This window comes from Thermobia domestica, chromosome 18 (genome assembly GCF_964235325.1).
Source record: "Thermobia domestica chromosome 18, izTheDome1.hap1.1, whole genome shotgun sequence".
NCBI classification, from domain to species: domain Eukaryota; kingdom Metazoa; phylum Arthropoda; class Insecta; order Zygentoma; family Lepismatidae; genus Thermobia; species Thermobia domestica.
Window position 1 is genome coordinate 9,096,046 of NC_137471.1, and position 23,064 is coordinate 9,119,109.

The 23,064-nt window shown below is 36.2% G+C and overlaps 1 protein-coding gene across 3 annotated transcripts in view; it reads left to right on the forward strand.

Moving 5' to 3' along the window:
• The window catches only part of Madm (MLF1-adaptor molecule), a 236,947-nt gene that overhangs the window by 179,432 nt on the left and 34,451 nt on the right, over positions 1 to 23,064 (forward strand). For all 3 annotated transcript variants that reach the window (XM_081745202.1, XM_081745203.1, XM_081745204.1), the window contains exon 2: positions 22,547 to 22,771. In XM_081745202.1, the coding sequence (XP_081601328.1) occupies positions 22,547 to 22,771 (225 nt within the window). The remainder of the gene's footprint in view (positions 1 to 22,546; positions 22,772 to 23,064) is intronic.

Genomic DNA, 23,064 nt, shown 5'->3' on the forward strand with positions numbered 1-23,064 from the left:
TATTCCTTGAAGAAAACAAATTGTGTGAGTAATTCAATCGTATTTTTAGTGTATGTTATGTTCTTTATCAAGTTTAGCACCAAAAGTACTTGTGTATATAGGTGATAGTGTAAACGACGCAACTTGACAATATATTGCGTGGTCTCGCCGTGGCCGGGTTGGGACTGTAGCCAAATATGTAGGTAAACATAATCCTTCTTTGAAACAACAGTTTAGAACGTTGTAAACATTTAACTAATCTTCATACACACAAGTTTCAAGTATCCAGATTTACTACGCACTCCTTTTTCTCTCCTGGGGCTGAACCTACTTGCTAGTGAATTACAGTAAGCTCGCGACCTAATTCACCCATTAAACTAGAATGCTCCCCTGTTTGACGTAAAAGCTCTACATAGGAGACTAATAAGCGGCCAGAGTTGTGTAAATTTACTTTCCATTTGCTCAAATTCGGATAGTTTATTTTTCTTTCTTCACTTCGTAAGAGTGGCATGTTTAGAATGGATTGATTAAATTCGGTACATCAAATTTAGGTTTATTCGTAATTTGTATATCGTAATCTGAAGCGAATACAAATTTCATCAGAATTAAATGCGTAGTTAGTTTTCTTTCTTTCTTTTTTTCTTTCTCTTTAGTCCCTCCCTATGTAACTCATTAAGGAACTTAGTTTACCAAAACTTCTTTATATATTTACTCTTTCCATCCGGGAGAAATAATACCTCAATAACTGCTTCAGTTTAGACTAGGATGTACAGGGTGAATAGTTAGGAATCCAATTTGACGATCAACGTGATCCATCCAGTTAATTCCAAGATAAGGACATTCAAAAATTGCTTTCTTATATGTTAGAAATAACACTTTATAGTATGCAAGTCTCTGTATGTAAAAGTCAGGGTGGTTGCATACCATTCAATTTTCAATATGCGAGTAACGAAAGGCCTTCATACGATGTACACGTGACTCCACTACTTGCTTTTTTTTCTCGCATTACACAACGTGTAGAATTTTTAATGTTTACCGAGAGAGAGTGAGAGTGAGTGAGTGAGTGTGTGTGTATGTGTGAGTGTATATGTGTGCTCAAGTGTCACCTAAGGAGACAAAGAACGATGGATAGATTTCTGGTTAAAATAAGTTTTTTTTTTTAAATCGAAAACGACGCATGCGAATTAACCCACAAACATATTTTTCTGTACTGAATGCAGGAAGAATAGTGAGTCACTACTAAAGGGACCATATGTGGAGCGAATGGTCCCTGGATTGATCCCCAGGACATGTAAGTTTACGGTGGAGAGAATCATATGTCCTTGGGTTTCCTTTAAGTATAAGTATTTTTTTTTTTTCATAATCATTATCTTAAATTAATCCTCCTTTTTTAAGCCTAAAGGAAAAACGTAGGACGTGAATTTAAAAGTTTCGATTTTCATTTTCTTTCGTACCGAATATAGTCTATACCTTTTATTCTCGCGTACCCCTCCAATTGTGCACCACTGAAGCTGTTTTAAAAAAAAAATCGAAATGAACTTATTAAACTTAACACACATGTTCAGGTATAATTATAAAGACTACAAACTACATGATTGGGGTATTTTTTGTCAATTTCCGAAACCATGGGATGATTTACAGAGGTATAAAAAAATGTATTCATACATGTGGAAAAACAAATTCTGAGATTGTATGCAATAAATGTTAACTGATTACTTGTGTGACGTCATCTCGAAAATAGTCCATTGGAAAGAAAAAAATATCCAACTACGATCATTCAATAAATATTAGAAATATGCTTATTTTAGGATTACGTACTCCCACAAACATTTTCGCGTACCCCCGGTTAAATAGCACTGATCTATACGATAGAATTGCATGTATGGTTCAAGTGTTTGTGGTAAGCTGCATAGCAGGCGCTAACTCTGTTTCTGAAAATGTTTGAACTGAACAAATTTCGAAATTACACTCTTGAACTAATTAAATTCAACTTTTCCTACATGGTTGTCCCATTATTTTTAATCGCATATAACAAATAATATTGTTGATTTGTTTTTAATTTAGTGTGTTCTTTTTAACAAAATCATAGTACCTGAAATTATTTACTTCCAACTAGTGTCTGCGTCGCTCTTGAGGGCGTGTGTATCAGGGGCGCCGATTTGTCTGGTAAATTTGGGGAGCCCATTCAGATGCAAAAGATATATATAATGAGAATTTTAAGACAAATTGCATTCAAATTATGCCAAATATTGTATATTCATGAATACAATAGGGGGCTCACATGAGCTTTCCCCCCAGGATCGGCGCCCTTGGTGTGTATCATTGTTAGAGAAAACTACGATAGACACAATTTGCTATTTTTTTTTAATGTATATAGTACATAAATATCAGTTCCAACAGAATAAAATCAGTTATTATTAGCAACGAACAACATACTTTTTAACACTATGAAATTTTTTTCTAGATTTTTCGGAAACTACACATAAGAATTTACCCTTAAACGTGTTACTTTGTTCATCGCGATGCCATTTATCGATTATTACCTGCCTCGCCTTCCGATAGTATTATCGCTATACAGTATAAAAATTAAAGTTTTAAGAGTTAGTAGTAGTTTTAAGCACAGTCATTTTTAAGGTGGGTGTCTACTATCACCAATAGATGGAGGCACATTTTCTCAATCTTTCCAGTGTATTTTGTAAATTCGAGAGATCAATATTCAAATTTTGCCCCAAAACAAATTGAATCGTTAATCTGGAAATAATCTATGTAGTTTTTAAGTTTTTGTTCATTGATAAGAGCGTTTAATCTAGGGCTGTTCCGATAATCGAGTAATCGATAACAATTCGATAAAATTTAAAAACCGTTTCGTCGATAAAGAATTTTAATTTTATCGAATTATCGAACTTTCGAGACTCTCGAATTGTTTGAGACTCTCGAAATGTTTGAGACTCTCGAACTGTTTCAGACTCTCGAATTGTTTTGAGACTCTCGAATTGTTTGAGACTCTCGAAATGTTTGAGACTCTCGAATTGTTTTGAGACTCTCGAATTGTTTGAGACTCTCGAAATGTTTGAGACACTCGAAGTGCTTGAGACACTCAAAATGTTAGAAACATTCGACGAGTTTAAGAGACTCGAATTGTTTGCAAGCAGCAAATACTAAAAGATCTGGAAGAAACAATGCAATTAATGTTATCATAGTGTAGGCTACATGTGTACTACATATACGCAGGGTGTTCATTTTAAAAGTTGCTTCCCTTGAAATGAAGAGAAAGAAGAGTTTCTACCCACATGTCTTTAAGACCAATTTTTATGTGTGTACAAGGATTAACTAGTCTGTTAGGGAAGGGAGAGAGAGAGAGAGAGAGAGAGAGAGAGAGAGAGAGAGAGAGAAAGGAAGGTAAAACATGCATCACCCGAACAGGATTGAAATCCAAGACACCATGGGCCTTGTGTAGAGTTGTTCTAACCCGTGATTAGTGCTATAATAAAGAGTTCGACTAAAACGTTTCCTGCAGTAGTCAGGCATTTAGTATGACGCTAATCATACGTCAAAACGACTCTGCATAAGGCCCTATTAGTCTACAAACTTCCACTTTACCGATTGCGTCAACAACAGAGTAGGCAGAAAAAGGAAAATTTTGTATCTGGTTTCGAGGATTTAAATTAAAGTCCTGGATGGAGACAGCTGCTAATATAGGTAGAGGTAAGGAAATTCGATAAGGCTGAAGACTTATCGAACTTCGGTGTTGAGAATTTATTATCCGGTACTTGAAACCCTTGGAGTATTTGAGATTGTCTAAATTTCGTGTAATATCTGAACTTCGAGTATCATTGAAATACACTTTGGGAATTTTGGGTGCGAAGCTCCCTATAGATCGAGCTGTCTGTTTGTATGTGATGTCCGACGATAACTTTCGAACTGATTGCACGATTTTAATAGAACTTACTTTAAAATGTTCCTCTTTGCTTTCATCATACGCTTGTTGTTTTTGGTTGCTTTATGACAAGGGGAACTCCCTTGAATTCGAGTATTTGTTCTTACTTTGAGCGTATTCGTGATGTTATGACTAATATTAATATTACGGTTTTCTCAATATTAATATTACTACTACTTTTATTACTATTACCACTATAATCTTTTACTGTCTTTTTGGATCTGGAGTTTAATACGTTTCAGTAGTATATTTCAGCCATTTTCCTGTGAAGTAGGTAGATTTCACACCAAATTATTGATATGTTTTAGAATAGTTTAAAGTTATACAACCCAATTAAATTTTAACTACAATCAAAAAAGGCGAATACTGCAATGGTAATAGAAAAATAAATTCCATTACATTGCTAAAGATCTCTTTCCATCAAATACTTGCTGCATGTGAATGAAAAACAAGCTAGACCTGCCCTTTCGTCAGTGTTCTCATTTTTCTACCACCATCTTGTTGCCCTCCATTTTCTTCTTTGCTACCATTTTCAAATACATATGACCACGTACCGCAGTAATAGGACCCATTCCCCCTCCTATAAGAAGGTTCGCAGAAGAACCCTCATTTTTGCCGTTTTCGAACATTCCTTTTGGCACCCGTCAGAGCCCGCCCCCCATGAAATTATAAGCCTGTAACTTGTGAATGGCTAAGGTCAGTAATCGTGCAAAGAATCAGCGATTCGGTTCATCAGCTTAGAATATTAGCATGATTATACTTCGTCACTTTCCCATTGCCTCCATTTTCTTTTGGCCACCATGTTGAAATGTGCCACTGACAACTTTTACCGTGGCGGTTCTGTTGTCTCTGGCACTAACTTGCAATGTTAATGCCTGCAATAGCGCATCGCTCTATCTGGTGCCCTTTGTATGACACACACACACATAAACGGCGCGGGCCGTTACTTTAGCCTGTCCCTTCTTATAGGGTGAGCTAAAAAGGAAAGAAAAAATGGTTCAGAGTGGACTGCTCGACAGCTATAAGGTTTGAATCCAATTTTATGGAAAGTCATGTTAACATCTAGTAGTATCCCCTCTCCTATGGGGCGATATTGATAAATTCTAAACCTTTCAAATGACAGGTAAAATACCAATCATTAATAAGCACTTTTTCCTTCATACCTGACATAATTATTATTAATTTCTGCATTGTTATTGGCACATTGTTATTGGCACTTAATATTTCATGCCAACCTTGCTAGCAAAGAGGGTTAGCTTGCTACACTCCGAAAATTTAGTGACATTTGAAAACTTTTGAATACTCGACCAATGAGGTTTCGTAATGGTTCGACAATAACCGAAATGTCAATAATATTGAAAGTTTGGATAATGCTCGAAATTTCGATAATATCCAAAGTTTCGAGAATACCAGAAATGTTGTTAATATTCGAAGCTTCAAGTACACCTGAAATTTCTGTAATAATCAAATTTTCAAAATTATCTGAAATTTTGATAGCACTAGAACTTTCAAATATCCGAAACTTCGATAATATTAGAACTTTTGATAAGACTCGAAACTTTGATAATATTCAAACTTTCGATAATACCCTAAACTTCGATAATATATGTAATTTCAACTAGTGATAGATAGTTCCGGAACGATTCGTCCAAAACAACAAATTCTTTAGTGGAATGAAAGGATCGAATCTCTGAAAGGAACCTGATTGACTGGGAGAATCAAAAGACGGATTCGTTCAGCGGAAGGAAGGAGACGGATTGAGACAGTGGGTTCGGTTAATGGAACTAGAGGACGGAACCAAACAAAACAAGTTCAAGAGTAGACCCAGTTGATGGATTGATATAGATGGAATCAGACAAAAGCAATACTGCAGAACAGATGGACAATGTATGACAGAGAGAGAGGGCCTACTGCTCATGCATAAAAATAGGGATGGCCAAAATTTTCCGGAATCCGGATTCCGGAAATTTTGTTTTCCGGAATCGGAAAATTTACTTTCCGGAATTCGGAAAAATTCCGGATTTCGGAAAAATTCCGGAATTCGGAAAAATTCCGGAATTCAGAAAAATTCCGGATTTCGGAAAAATTCCGGAATTCAGAAAAATTCCGGAATTCAGAAAAATTCCGGAATTCAGAAAAATTCCGGATTTCGGAAAAATTCCGGAATTCAGAAAAATTCCGAAATTCAGAAAAAATACGGAATTCGGAAAAATTCCGGATTTCGGAAAAATTCCGACATTCGGAAAAAATCCGGAATTTAGAAAAATCGGAATTTTTCCGAGATCCGGAATTTTTCCGATTTTACTTTCCTACTATTTTACTAAAATCCTTAGCTAGTAGCTGTTAAAAGAGAAACACAATAATGAATAGGCTATATACTATACTGTATTAATTTCTTGTAGTTGGATATGTCTTTATCATTTACGTAGACAATTGCTACTGCAGTTATTTACTACTTTATGAGAAAGGTCTTATTTTCACACACAAAAAAGTCGCCGGTATGTCTCAAACATTATCGCGTTCCCACCTGCAGCTGCTCCAAAGCACTGCAAACTACTTTTTAACCAGGCGAAAGGCAGTGAAGGAAAATAAATCTCAACAAATATTCTAATAACATTCGCTTATTGTCAACATACCTACAGTGAGCGCAGAAAGTGTTCGTACACCGTGCATACTTTATATTGAAAACAGCTAGCATGAGAACGGGAGATGGAAAATATATATATAACCAGAATTAAGGCTACACATTCATACATTTTATTTCTATATACAAGAGAAAGGCCAAACAAACACAATCACTGTTTTGTTCAGAAGAAAAGAGAGAATTCCTTTTTTGTAAACGCAAAAAGTCACCGTACACTTATGCTTGAATTAATGCTTATAAAGTATATTACGTTATTTAATATTTTGAGGGATTACCCTGTGCGTTAATGATTGTCTGTAGTCTTCGTGGCATTGATTTCACCTGTAGTAGTTCGTAGTTCTGTAGCTTCGGGAGTGATTATGTCCCATTCTTCTTGAATAGCTTTTCTTAGGCCTTCTTTAGTAGACAAGCTGTGCCTTCTGATTCTTGTCTCCAGAACAGATCATAGATGTTCTATGGGGTTCATGTCTGGGGATTGGGGAGGTGTGCGAAGCTGTTTCAAGGTATTATAGAGTCAGGGGCGGATCCAGAGGGGCGATCGCCCCCCCACAACAGGAAACTCTTATTTTATATATAAATAAACCCATCCATAACAAGTTTGGAGCTCTTAAAAGTAGCAGTATTACCGCCGACCGCCCCCCCCAGAAGTCCGTCCTGGATCCGCCCCTGGCAAACCTTGCAGACAGGCCTCGTTCAACAGTACAAACAATAATTGCGATGTATAATGTTTCTATCACTGTGCGAAACCATAAAAAAAATAATAAAAATAATAATAATAAAAAAAAGAACTGGAAGACCAAGAGTGTTGAGTGAACAAGTTAAACGTTACATTATTAGGGAAAGAAAAAAGGTTACAAAAAGTAGTGCTGTGCAATTGGCAACGGATCTGGAAACACGCGGTAGTATCAGCCAGTACAGTGCGGAATATTTGCAGGGTATCATGGTCGGATAGCCAGGAAAATGTTCTGGGTGAACAAGACAAATCGTATAAAGAGACTAAAGTTTGAAAAAGAGTATAAAGATAAGGGATCAGGCTTCTTTCTGGAATAGGGTCATATTTTCGGACGAAAGTAAATTTAATTTTATCGAGTCCAATGGGAGGCGTATGGTATGGCGCAAGGTGAATACAGAGATGAATCCTCAAAATCTCGTCCCTAAAGTAAGACACGGAGGAGGGTCCGTGCTCGTCTGGGGTTGTATGAGTGCCTCAGGAGTGGGTCGTCTCCACCTTATCGATGGAGTGATGATCCACAAAGTGTATATTAACATATTAAAGGAATATCTCCATACTAGTGCGCAGAAGATGGTTCTTGAAAACAATTTATTGTTCAGCAAGACAACGACTCCAAACATACAGCGGAAAATACTCGATTGTGGCTACTCTATATAGGGGCGGATCCAGGACGGACTTCTGGGGAAGGGGCGGTCGGCAGCAATACTGCTACTTTTAAGAGCTCCAAACTTGTTATGGATGGGTTTATTTATATATAAAATAAGAAAGTTTCCTCTTGTGGGGGGGGGCGATGGCCCCGATCGCCCCCCTCTGGATCTGCCCCTGAGGTTTGCTATCTTTCTCAAAGACTTACCCTTCTTATGCACTTTAATAATTACTTTTCTTGTCTCCTCATTTGTTTCTGTTCGGATGGTTCCCATTTCGACAGCCCACCGTGCAGTTTTTTCACTCCTATTCACAACTAAACTCATTCTGTTACTCGTCATGCTATACAGAGGTGTATACTCAGGTGAATACTAGTGAACCCCAGTTGTGGTATCTTTGTTTCGTATTCGTACGTCAGGTGTACGATCACTTTTTGCGTCTACTCTATATATTTTCTACGGAATTTATTTACTTTCTGACCATTAAACTTGTCTTTGTGGTTCTTTATTGATATATTCATAAAGCTTAGTTTTCATTATTCATATTGTGTGTGTTATTACACTTCTTAAATTTTCTGTTTCTTTTTCGCAGGCATTCTCGTTTCAATAGCATAGGTGTGCGAACACTTTCTGCGCTCACTGTATGTACAGTAAACACAAATTTATAATTTTTGACTTTACGAAGTATACAATGTAATTGTTCAATAATTAACATAAGCAGGCATTCATTAATTTATATTAATATAATAATTAACAAAACTAATAAGCGGGTGATTGATGACTCAGTGGTAGAGTTTTCATCTATGGTATTCTAACCCAGGACATGTGGGTTTTCGATGGCTAATTTTGTGTTCGAAAATTTTCCCGGTGGTACTCTTGGTTCCCTTTCTTATATTTGTTCCATCATCACTCATTAACGAATTTAGTTTATCAAAACTCTATAGCCATATATTCATTCTGTCCGTCAGTGAAACAAACAGTCTCAAGAACTATCTGATGGATTACCAATCAATTTTGGCCATGATGTACAGAGTCAATAGTTAAGAATCGAGTTCCCTGATGAATGTAATATTCAAACCGGAAGCGGTACAAATCAACCATTTCCGGTTTTAACGTTAATCATTATAGACTCTATAGTAAATATGGTAATAGATAGCGAGAAGCGGTTTCCAGTAATCGACATATATAACATTCATGTAGATAGAATGTTACCCAGTTTGTGCATCTGCTGAAAATAATGAGCTTAGGTATTTAGAGAGCATTTTCCGCTTTAGAAAATGTGTGCTTGGTAAAGAATGTAGAGAATTAGCTGAGTCAGGCACGTAGCTAGAATATTGTAATAGGAAGGGGGGGGGGTCTGTCACGAAATACTGTGGTTATTTACCAGGGGCTCAATCATTCTAAACTATTTTATTGGCAACATATATTGGTTCGTTTAGCCAAGATTTCTAATGGGGGCATGATATGAAATACTGTGGTTACACACCAGGGGCTCGATCAATCTAAATATTTTACTGACAACATACCCATATTGATTGGTTAGGACAATAAAATGAGGATATATTAGTAAGTATTTTAATAAGAAGCTATGAAGAAATCTCGAGTAAAAGAATATAAAAAAAGTATTGAAAAAGATATCGTCTTCCGAGGTCATTCGAACGGTGTCGAGAATTTTGCGTCTGGGAAATTTGCGCCCTACCTCAAGAACAGGGAAAATTGCGCCTGCGATGTACCTCCACCGAGAAGTTTGAGCCCTGCGAAATAAAAGAACCTATTGGAGCTTACGCATTTCCTCGGAGGGGCTGACATTACAACATAAACAATCCTCCCCCCACAACCATGCCATTTGTGATTTATTTTCATTGTGGCTATATAAGGGGAGAATAAACTTCAATATAAGCCAAAAGAACACAACGGATCAACGCAATCACTGCTTCTTCCAGAGATGATTTTGGGGGAACACTGGCCTCCCCAGAGCTCTCAGAGTGCCCCTTCGGAGGAGACCAAAATAATACGTCTATAATATAATAATAAATAGAATAGTACCAGCAGTGACCCCCCTCCGGAATACTAAATGTGCCCCCCGGAACATTTTTCCTGAAAGAACGACTGAACGCAATTGTGTGTTTGAAGTGTAATTCCAGCAAGTAAACACACTGTACATAGTTTTCTTGATAATATTACTGAACTGATTTTACATTCACTTTACATTTTCTTTTCTATATTTTGTGTCCTGAAAAGCGAAACAACTCGCAAGGATTGTGAACAGAGATATCTGGGTAGAGCCAAACAGCCTTTTGTAGATTAAATTATACTCTTTGATTATATTAATAAATAATTATATATCAGTCATTTATACGTTTATTGTAAATTTTGTAGTATAATGAAAAATTGTATTTGTATGGATTGCCCTTTAGTGAACTAAAATTGTATTTTTTTTTCATTTGTTCGGAATATTATAACGGATGGAGTAACTCACTGAGACGATGAGAGGCAAGCCTAGTTCAAGTGCGAGTGGAAGTTACTTTACACAATACAATAATAAGTTGAATTGTAGGGCGCTAACATCCCAGTGCAAATATATAGCCGGCGCATTTTCCCCTCTTTTTGGGGTAGGGCGCAAACATCCCAGTGCAAATATATTGCGAGCGCATTTTTTCCTATTTTTGTGGTAGGGCGCAAATTTCCCGGGCGCAAAATTCTCGCATTCAAGGAAAATATAATGTCCGTGAAGTTGACAAGCCACTTATGTCAGACTCCAATTTCGACTTTAAACGTCGCTAGTGCTACGTTAGTGTTCGATAGTGACGCAAATCGTTAGTACTCCAACTGCATGCCAACACGCCCACTTCTAAGAATCATCTCAAAAATGAGGTTAACCGTTAGAGCAAGTAAGTGCTCATTGGTGCCATTAACATTAACGTTAATGCCTCCATCGTACGGCCCTTTGAGTAATAATAACACCACGTTTTTTGCTAGTCTCAATGCGTCCCTATATTCTCGCGAACATTCTTACGTGCCCAACTTAGTTACTTTTTTTTGGGGGGGGGGACAATTGTTTATCTGTTATTGTTTATTGCTAATCTGCAGAGTAGTCCTTACATTAATATGCCATTGTCCTTGATAATCATTGCGTATTTACAAGCAATTTGTTATTACTGTTAGAAGATATCAAAAAACAACAGATAAAATCTACTACTTAACGGTCCATATTTTTCTTCTACAGTACATAAACGATTAATAATAATAATAATAATAATAATAATAATAATAATAATAATAATAATAATAATAATAATAATAATAATAATAATAATAATAATAATAATAATAAGACTATTCCAGCATAAAAGTTATCAATTGCATCACACTGGCAACAAGCGACGCATATTTTAACTTCATAAAAAATCGTTTCTCACGATTTTCTGGAAAACTACGTATGATAACATCTTCATTATGTCAAGTTGTTTATCTCAGTGTGATATATGTCTTACCTCTGGACAATATCACAATAAAACAAAAATTAAATATTAGGAGTACATCGTACTTTTGGACTACATCTCATTAACCATGGGAAGATTGAGTAGTGTATACTTTAGGATGTAAGTTTCAGCTTAACTTGCATCATACATTCTTAGGATTACAAAAAGGAAATTTGTTCGTTTGCATTTGAACAAAATTCTTAGAATTACAAAAAGAAAAAATAATTTTTCCGAATTCCGGAATTTTTTCGAAATCCGGATTTTTTCCGAATTCCGGATTTTTTCCGAAATCCGGATTTTTTCCGAATTCCGGAATTTTCCCGAAATCCGGAATTTCTCCGAATTCCGGATTTTTTCCGAAATCCGGAATTTTTCCGAAATCCGGAATTTTTCCGAATTCCGGAATTTTTCCGATTTTACTTTCCGGATTCCGGAAAGTAAAAATTCCGGAATTGGCCATCCCTACATAAAAACAACCAAGCTTTCTTTGTGATTTTTGTGTCCCTTCTAAGAACATTCTGATAACGAATCTCCTTTACCAACGAAGGCAGTGGGGAGGGTGGCAACTAGTCTTATCAGAATGTTTGTTTACTTTCTTCTCTTCCACAGGTGTTCAGGATTACCAGGTCTACTGATTTGTTTTGTATTGCAATTCAGAAAATGAGTTTTTTTGTGTAATCTATATTGATGCATCGTCATGTATCCTAATGTAAAATTCACAATCGATTGTTTGATTGGGTATTAATATTACAGTTCAACACAAAGGCTATATGAAATAAGCCCTATTTCCTAAAGTGAGATTCAAAACATTACGCTAACTTTTCAAAAGGCAAGCACCTTCATTGGGATCAAAACCGGAACTATACGAATATTAACCACTTCGCTTAAACTAAAAGTGTTTCATTACGAATAAAAAATGGTTAAAAGGTTAGGATATGTAAAAAACAAATATTCTGTCAAAACACACGGGAATAACGTTTGACAGAAGATTTGTTTTTTATATATCCTAAATTGTTAACCATTTTTTAATCTTCCTTCATGTTTTTAAATTCTTTTTGGAGTCTATCACAGGCTGAAGAAGGAAGTTGCATCTTCCGAAAGCGCTACCTGTTGCATGTGAAAGAAAATTCTGCTACACACACACACACACATATATATATATATATATATATATATATATATATATATATATTTGGTCTAGGAATTAATTCGTGCGGTTGGTACGCACACATTGAAGCTGTAGTACAAACACAAAATACATAAATACCTTAAGAAAAATATTGTCCATCGCTAGCCACCACTTTCGCCCATCTGTCAGGCAATGTACGGATTCCGTGGCGAAAGAAGTCCTCATCCTTGGAAGCGATCCAGTCAGAGACCCATGTTTCGATATCTTCTGAAGAAGTAAACCGCTGTCCAATCAAATCGTTGTTCATGCAATCGAACAAGTAGTAGTCCGAAGGAGCAACGTCTGGTGAATACGGCGGGTGGGGTAAAACTTCCCATCCGACATTTTCTAAATAGGTTTTGACCGGTTTTGCGACATGTGGGCGAGCGCGTTATCATGTTGAACAATAAGTTTATCATGTCTGTTCTCCCATTCTGGTCGTGTTCTGGCCAGAGCTTGCTTCAAACGCATTAATTGTCGTCGATAACGTTCTCCATTCATAGTTTCACCCGGTTGCAGCAGCTCATAGTACACCACACCTTTCATATCCCACCATATGCACAGCATAACCTTTGCACAGTGAATATCTCGTTTTGGTTGTGATGGACCTGGTTCACCTGGTTTCACCCAGGCCTTTTTTCGTTTAGGGTTCTCGTAATGGATCCACTTCTCATCACCTGTAATAATTCGATGCAGAAACCCCTTTCTGCTCTGTCGTTGAAGCAGCAATTCGCAAATGGTTTTTCGTCTTTCAACGTCGCTGTCTTTCAATTCATGTGGAACCCAATGTGACATCTTTTGAATCATTCCCATGGCTTTCAAGCGTTTGGAGACTGTTGTTTGATCAACGCCTAATGCTGCTGCAAGTTGTTCCTGCGTTTGACACGAATCCTGCTCGAGCAATGCTGTCAATTCTTCGTCTTGAAATTTTTTTGGCTGTCCAGCTCGCTCTTGGTCTGCCAAGCCGAAATCACCACTTCTAAACCGTGCAAACCACTTCTGACACGTTCGCTCAGCTAGAGCATGGTCACCATACACTTCCACCAAAATACGATGACTTTCAGTCGCACTTTTCTGCATGTTAAAGTAATGCAGCAGGACACCCCGCAAAAACACTTTATCAGGCACAAATTGCGCCATGTTCACTTAACTACAAACTGGTGTTGTTGACGCTTTAATCCACTGCCCTATACTACGAACGATACGCGATGACAGGGGTTTGCAACACATGTGTGGATACACGGAACTGTGGGACGCTCCGTTCGTTGCGCCATCTCTTGTCCACCCGCACGAATTAATTCCTAGACCAAATATATATATATATATATTATTTTTTTTTTGCGGTGAGTAATAGCCTTTATGCTTTTTCTCATTGAATAGCATCACTGCTCGCAATATTGTAAGATTTATTTCCGTTTTTCAACTGCATTAAACTCAGTGATGATTTCAAAGCTTCCGCCGGGTAGACTTACCATTCGTCCGGGATTCAAGCCTGTGTACGGAAAATTGTCTGGAATTGACTAATGTCTGAAATCTTAGGGGAAATGGAAGGCCGTGAAATTTCGCTAAGTTTGGTCAAGTGGTTGGCTTGCAAATTGTCTGGTGTTGATATTTATGAAAAATCAATAGCGATAACGTGTTCTTGGGAAGAATACTTTACTCAGAAAAATAATTAGGACAATAATGTAAAAATATGTTTTAAGTAAAGAAATTGAGCATAATCATTTTTGGAACTTAAGGTTAGACTTTCTTTTAACTTATCAATAAACACACGCCATTCTTTAAAAAAAAAAAAAATGTCTGGGATTGGTGTCCAGAAATTATGGTAATCCTACCCCGGGAGATTTTGAATACACAGAGGGTGAAAGTAGCAAAAATACTTGACACCCACGATGAACACGATCAGAGATATGTTTGTGGGGGAATATCTCTCCTGAACAACCCCCTGAAATCGCCAGTGATTTGGTTAACATTTATTTTACTGAAAGGAGAAAGGGGGAGTTTGCGCCTAAAGCACCATTATATCTAATTGCGGCAATGTGTGAATTAGAGTCCATTGAGAGAGAGAAAACATGACAGAAGATAAAAAATTTGACTTAAAAATAGAATTTTCCCACAAAATTTTAGCAACACCACACATGATTAATATGGTTGAGGTGTTGGACAGTATACTATATCGTACGAAGAGCAAATTACCGTATTTGTACGTTTAAGACCGTATGTCTGGCAACACTGACACGATAGGTGGTCAGCAAATAACAAACAAGAGTTAGAATTCAGAAAGATATTAAACTTCCTGTGTGTATGTGTGTGTATGTCCATCGAAAAAGCAGTCCCTTTCTGCATACTTTCCTTTCTCTTCACAAATACAACTTTGCAATAACTTATCAGATGATAAAAGTTGTCTGACTAGTTTGGCTGCAAGAAGGAATTATTGGCTGCAAGAAACTTTCATAATATTCGTACTTTCGATAATACCCGAAACTTCGATAATACTCGAAATTTCGATAATACCCGAAACTTCGATAATACTCGAACTTTCGATAATACCCGAAACTTCGATAATACTCGAACTTTCGATAATACCCGAAACTTCGATAATACTCGAAATTTCGATAATACCCGAAACTTCGATAATACTCGAAACTTCGATAATACTCGATATTTCGATAATACCCGAAACTTCGATAATTTCAAATACTCGAACGGTTTCGAGTAACCGATGACAATTCGATAAATTTTCACTCCCGAAATTCGATAGGTCCTCAACCTTATCGAACACCCCTAGTTTAATCGTACTCTTTTAAAAACATGTTACCAATTATTTAATTCTCTCAACAAAGAAAATGAAATCTTTCAGTTTAACGTCCAACGATTATGCCCTTTAAGCTACGAGAAGCGATGATTAAAGCAAGTTAAGAAAGTGGGAGGAAACGGGAGTACCTAGAGAAAATCCACAGAAACTCACTTGGACGGGGATCGAACCAGGGACCCCATGCATTAGGGATAAGCGTTCCTTTCTCAACAAAGAAAATAAAAAGTGGACGGATTATTCCCTCCCCGTGTTAATGATTCGATTTGTTTTGGTGCAGTGTGAATATTGATCCCTTGAATTTGATTGAATTGTTTTGAATATTGTCTCCTGATATTGAAAAAAGGAAAAAAAAAGTGCTGCCATCTATTAGTGAACTCACCTTAAGAGGTTTCATCCCGGCAAAATTAAAATACCGCTAATTTTACAGTAATTATGTGATATCTTCAAATAGATAAAAGATAATCGAAAGATAATGTGAAACAAGAGCGCCCTAGACAATATCATTTTACATGAGATACCGTTATCACGACTCATTTATCTGCTTTGAATTTCGAGCAATTTTGAAAATCGGCATTTATTTTCGCGTTTCTAAACGGCTGAAAACGGAAAGCCACTAGGTGACTTGTGATAACGGTGCCTCACGCAAAATAATATTGTCTAGGGCGCTCTTGTTCCACATTTCAATTATCTTTTATCTATTTGAAGATATCACACAATTACTGTAAAATTAGCGGTATTTTAATTTCGCCGGGATGAAGACTCTTAATAGCTATGGCGTGGTTATCATACAGCGTTAATTTTTAGGTTTACAAATAGGGTTCTAATAGTTTTCTCAATTGTCTTAGATTGCGTATGGGGATTTCCATTCATTCGAAGTTTAATGAGATCTATAATTCTAATTTTTGGACACTTTTATTTTTAAATACCTAATTAGGTTTTATAATTTATTTATGTCAGTAATTTATATCAATTGGTGAGGAAGTGAAGGATCTGATGATTGTTAACTTTCTCCTGCTGTTTTATTTATTTGTTTGGTATAGGAAATATGTAGTATTGTGTTTTGATAATGTGGTACGCCCCGCATCACCTCTAATTCTCTTGAAGCACTTGGAGAATGTCTCGCGTCGCGTACCGAGAAAAAAAAAAAAAAAAAGGATTGGAGACTTCCTAGTTTAGTCTACTGCATAGAAGGCGAAGGAATTGTTCTGGAACAGTCTGAAACACTAGGATTGGGAAAGGGACAACTATGCAGTTCGTGTGGAAGGAGGACCGGTACAGAAGAATCGATACATGAGCGCAGTCGCTCTCTCAAAACACGTGCTGGGTTATCTTGAGGCACGAAATCAGTTAACGTTTCAGCATTTTTATTTATTTTAAAAGCATACTCTACCCGTCCCCCATGTTAACATTTGAAATGCAATACATTGTAAACTGTGTATATTTATGAATTTCAAACTGGATACATTTGGTACACTTAAAGCCTCGCGCGGGCGCCACATGGTCCGGCGAAGTCAGACAGAAGTAAACACAAAGGGGAGCTTCTGTTTAAGGAGCCTAAAATGAAACAATAACAGAATAGTTGTCAAAAATGTAAGTTTTGTTGCTTCCGGGAAAGGAGTATTGCAATATATAGACGCGATAGAACTTCAATACGAAGTAATAGTTGGTACACTGATAGACAATCAATAGTAATATATATATATATATATATATATATATATATATATATATAATACAAAAACACTTCAGTATATAAGTAACGCTAATATGCAAAACGCAAAACATATAATAGTTACAGTTTACATAAAGTTCTAGGTGAAAATAAGCATTCACCTCCGGTGCTTGGGGTCCCAGCTTGCGCCGTGTGGACTTTGTGGTGGACAAACACCGTGCTCGTGGGTTTCCTCGGGTTCTCCCGTTTCCTCCTACTTTCTTCATTCCACCATTCCACTCATCTCTCATCGTCACCGTCTCCTTTAGCCTAACCGGCATAACCGTGGGACGTAAAACTTAAAGATTTCATTTCATTTCATTTTCTAGGTGAAAATATTCAGAGACAGTCCACGACTTACGGAAATTCATAATTATGCAAGAAATTTCTGACATAAGTTAAATCTGCAAACGCTACTTATGTACACCTGAAGTAAGAAATAATAGTTTAATTTGTAAATTTTATTTTGAAGGTCATCTAGTTTCAGTGAAACACGCTTTAACGGAGAACTCTGTAATACAGACTAGTTTTGTCCCGCAATATATAGACTATAATATAACGTTTTAGTAACTTCTTCATAACGAACAGAAATTATACTTGGTTCGTACGTATTTAGCACCCTCAATTTGAAAATTAAATATGTAATGCAGTACATTGGGCAGAAATCATCTTCACCACAAAATATCTTTGTCATAAGTCAGTAAGTTGCAGGCTGAACTCTAAATTATTCTTTTTACAATCAACTTTTCGTATAAGTAGTATTGCATGTTCTTATTGCATTGCTTTTTATGCAGTATTCGAATTAAAGGAGTTCTACTGAGAAATGGATGGCATGTACTTGGGAAGAAAATTACCATGTATGCAGTATATTTTGCAGCTGACATAAATACATATGTGATACTTTCGTTAGAGATATGAATATTTCCCTTATCCAGGGTTGGGTTAAGAACTTTAAAGGGCCTAAGCACTTAAAGATTTTGGTGTGTGCATATACAGGATGGATCATTTATCTTGATACAATCTTGTTACTTTAAAACTAAAAGACAAAAAAAAAAAAAAAAAAAAAAAAACCATTGAAATTTAGTACCATGCCGACATCGACAGGGGGACATCGTTTGACACTCTGACCAACTTAACAGTGTCAATTCAACATAAAGTAGAGTTTTTCAAATGGCACTACACACTTAAAATTGCAATCAAACGAAAACGTACATCACATTTGTCATTTAGTATTGTATCACATTTGTCAATACTGATGACGCTACAGTGTCACAATCAAATTTTGGCGATTTCTACAGCAATTATAATGCAAGTAAGACGAACGGGTCCATGCACATCTAAAATATTGTAGTGTCTAATTTTATGATCATTATATGATGGATTTCGAATGAATACGAAAGTTACAAAGGATTGAAAATTCGACTTCTTTTTTCAAAAGCTTTTTATTTATAAAATTTCTTAGATAAGTACCTCATTAATCACACATCTGGTTTTCAATACGTGTAAAGACTATAATACCGTTCACAGCAGTTTGATCAATTGTGAAGTTTGCAACACTACTCAAAATTATGTAATTCCGAGAACTTGTAATTACACCTGCAAAAAACTATTTTTAGGATGCCATAGAAGGAAAGGAAACCAACAAACATTTTGAAAAGTTCTTACAAATACAAGATCCTGAGACGAATATTCGGACCCAAGAGAAACGGGAATGGGGAATGGCGGAAACTTCATAACGAGGAACTACATAATTTATACGGTTTACCCAACATTGTGAGGGTCGTCAAGTCTAGAAGGTCAGAGGTCATTTTGTAGCTAGAATGGAAGAAAGTAGAAACGCTTTCAAAGTCTTGACTGAAAGACCAATCGGAAAACGACCATTAGGAAGACCTAAGCGCAGATGGGAGGACAATATTAAGATGGATCTCGCAGAGATAGGACTACAAAGTAGAAGCTGGATCCAGTTGGCTAAGGATAGAAGTCAGTGGAGAGCTTTTGTGAACGCGGCATTGAACCTCCGGGTTTCATAGGCCATAGAGTTAGTTAGTTAGTTCTTACAAATACATTATTTTAAGCAATATAGATTTTTTAAAATTATATTTTTAATACCGTCGTACAGTTTGAGATATCAAGTTGCTTGAACTGTTTTATGATCTTTGTCTGTTTAAAATCGTCTACGTAATTCGATCTGATACTTACCTAATCACTTTTTTCGACATAAAGTACGTTGAAGAAGGTCAAATTTTCAATTCCTTGTGATTTTGTTTCTACTCGTTTCAAATACGTCATAACCGTAATATTGGACACTAAGGTACGGTACTTCAGATGTGCTTTGCCCCGTACATCTCACTTGTGTTATTACTATGGTAGAAACCTTCCCAATTTTGTTGTTTTTCGAGTTTGTGATATTGTAGTGTCCTCTGTTTGCAACGCGGCGTAACAAGTCTCCTATTGTAAGTAGCCTATTCATTTTTGAAATATTTGCGTTTGAATTATTGCTATTTTTTAAAAAATACAACTTTATGTTGAGTTGGTAACAGTGTTAATCTGATTGTATTGCAGTGTACCGTATGTCAAACAATGTCTTCCTGTCGATACTTGGATGGATATGAATTTTCAGCGTATCAAGATGAATGGTCCACTTTGTATTTTTTATTCAAAATATAAACAACGTTAAACCATAAAATAAAGTTTGATTTATCGAAATTAAGCAAAACTTAGGATAAGCAAGAGAATACTGTTTAAATTTGTATACTTCCACTTTATATATATTTGAAAAGCTTTCTCCTTTTTTTTTTTTTTTTTTTTTTTTTTAAATGGAAAGTCTTTGACCTGAGTCTTTACCTCTGTAATTTACTATTATTATTTTTACTCCACGAAGGACGTTGTTTTTGACAGAATATATATATTCACTCGCATTGCACAGAAAATATAGTTTCCTTTACTTTTATTTAGGCTCTGTGGGTAGGTGGGAATTTCTATTTCATAACTCTTGGCGGATATATATATATATATATATATATATATATATATATATATATATATATATATATATATATATATATATATATATATATATATATATATATAGGGTGTTTCAAAAGAACACCGACTTCGGGAGGTGATTCCTGACACCAAGATAAGACAAAAAGGTATAGACTGGGTGCTGATATCCGTAATTTCGGAGTTACAGGCTGGCGAAACCATGAAAAAATGAACTGCAAAGGTACTCAGAACCCTAAGGTACTCACGCAACTACACGCAACTAGTTTCATAGACGGAGTTTGGGTACGGTCATATAATTCGAAGTACTCACCAACTACCTATATAAAAATTGTTGCGGAAGTACCGCAGGATTGTGAAACTTGAATATTTGGATAGGGCATATACTAGTTCCTGAGTGAAGTCTTGTCCTGGCTACGGTAGGCCCCATAGTTTTGGAGCTATGAACCTCTAATTCATATATATAAAGGTTTTCGGCAACCTATAACTCCGAAAGGAAGTATTTGTGCACCAGGTGGTCTATACTTTTTGTATTATCTTGGTATCAGGAACCACCTCCCAAACATTATCGGTGTTGTTTTGAAACACCCTGTATAATGTGCGGGCCCCTTTTGCTGATGCTAGTTCATTTAAATCATTTGCAATACTATACCGTATGAACCATGGTAAATTTGGCTATAGAAAGTTTCTATGATGCTCCTTTCCTCGATGCAGTAGTTTGCTTAATGTTTAATCAACCCCTGCATTCATTCCCCCACTATTTCGATATTAGCCTATATGTCCATTCATAGCTAATCTGTTTACTGTATATTGCATACAGTTACTGTATGAGCTGTGGGTAATCTAAATTTCTGGAACGGACACTTCTCATTTACGAACAAATAATCATGCTCAATCCGTGTCCTTTATTCGAAGGTTTTCACTGTATAAGGTTATGTATCACAAGATTATGAGAAAGACTTTTGTTTTTCATATGGAGTAAAATATGGACCTACAAATTAACATAAGTTCTGAACCACCGGGGATCGAATCAATTTTCTTCTTCGATACTAAAGGCGATACTTAGATTAAAAAAAAAAAATAAAAATAAAAATAAACCACGAGGATTCTAAGCGTATTAAGTTTATGTTCTATAGGATAAGTATAAGCAAGATAAATGCAATTGATTAATATTGTATAAATTGGTTCAATATTTAGTGATAGGCAACGAGAATACAACTTACACTGTCTTTCATCGTGCTGCCAGCCCTACCCACTGGTCTAGAGGCTAGTGCGTGTGCCTTTGATTCGATTCCCAGTGGGAGAGCCTTCATGTGAAGACTTCATAAGGATATAAAGACAAGCGTATATGCACTTTCAGAGAAAAAAGCACTGAAAGAAGACAGAACTGATAAAGGAATAAATTTGTATATATTTTACTATTTTATCGCCAGTAATGCATATAAATATATCTTCATAATTACAGGTGCTTACGCCAATTTCTCTGACAGATATGATTTTAATAACATATAGGTGGGTCGTGAGTAAAGATGAAAGACCCCGAGAAAAAAAAATGATAAACTAATTTTTTCTGTTTTACTGGGAAATTGCAATGATTTGGTTGTTGTGTCAAAAGAATTACAATGAGTTTTACCGCTGCTATAATTTGATCAAGTTCAACTTTCGTATTTGTAGATTTTTATGTACCATATTACAATGCATTAAGCCATTATAAAACTGGCTGTTTCAGTTAAATGCGTGTTCGAATATGGATACGTGTAAAGGCATTGCTCAGGATTAGGATTTTCTTTTTCCTCGAAAAAAAAAAAAGTGCGAAATGGATCAAATTAAGATCAACCTCGTGCGTGCTCTTTTATCTATTGCTTGGTAGCAAGTGGACTAATTTGAGGTGCGAGAACATACAAAGAATTATCATCTTTACTGAGTTTGATTCATGTTGAAGAGCTGGTATAATTCAGGTCTCACATTAAACTGTATGTTTACATGCCATATAGCTGAGTATTGTAAACACATTACATTCACTTCATGTTCAGGAAGCTGTAAAGTTGTTCTAATCATTTCGAAATTTATAGACAAAGAAACAGAGAAATGCGTTTTTCCCGGAGACCGAACCTTGAGTATTGTCGGTAATTTTGAGACAATTAGATCGAAATGCCAAGAGAACCTAGGAATACAAATAATGTACGTTTTGAACGTTTATTGCAGTAAGAAAGCGGAATGCGATAGGACGAACTAGATCAATCGTGACCCTATTACTCACAATTTCATGTTTTGAGAACAGCAATCAATAAAAAATATATTAGCATGTCTTGTGAAGTTCTGTATTATTGGTTCAATATATATTGTCATTAACTAATTTTACGCTAGTATATGTTTATTAAGGTTATTTCCGTACCCTGTTACTAATTACGATTTTCCTTTTCTTTGTAGGTTGAGCAGAGAGATGTGCCTGGAATCGATTGTGCGTACCTTGCCATGGATACGGAAGAGGGCGTGGAAGTGGTGTGGAATGAGGTACAGTTCTCTGAACGAAAGAACTTCAAGTCCCAAGAGGACAAAATCCAACAGGTGTTTGAAAACTTGACACAGCTAGAACATCCCAATATAGTAAAATTCCATCGATATTGGACAGACACTCATAATGATAAGCCTAGAGTAAGTATTGATAAGATTTCTTCAGAAGTCCATATATTTATATTGACATTATAAAGTGCATTTTCTGTAAAATGTTAAGGTAATTTTTTCCAGCATGTGCTGTGGGGTTCCATTAAAAGAGGCTCAAAGATTATCGCCAGCTGTTATCCAGAGAGATGGCATGGATACAGGCGGTTCAGGTGAACAGTAACAGGTATAGTTAACGTTCTTGTGAGCTTTGTACAAGTGATTTCTGGTTTTTAGAAGATGCCATGTCGATTTTACTTCCAGCAAAAGCAATAAGCCAGTTCTGG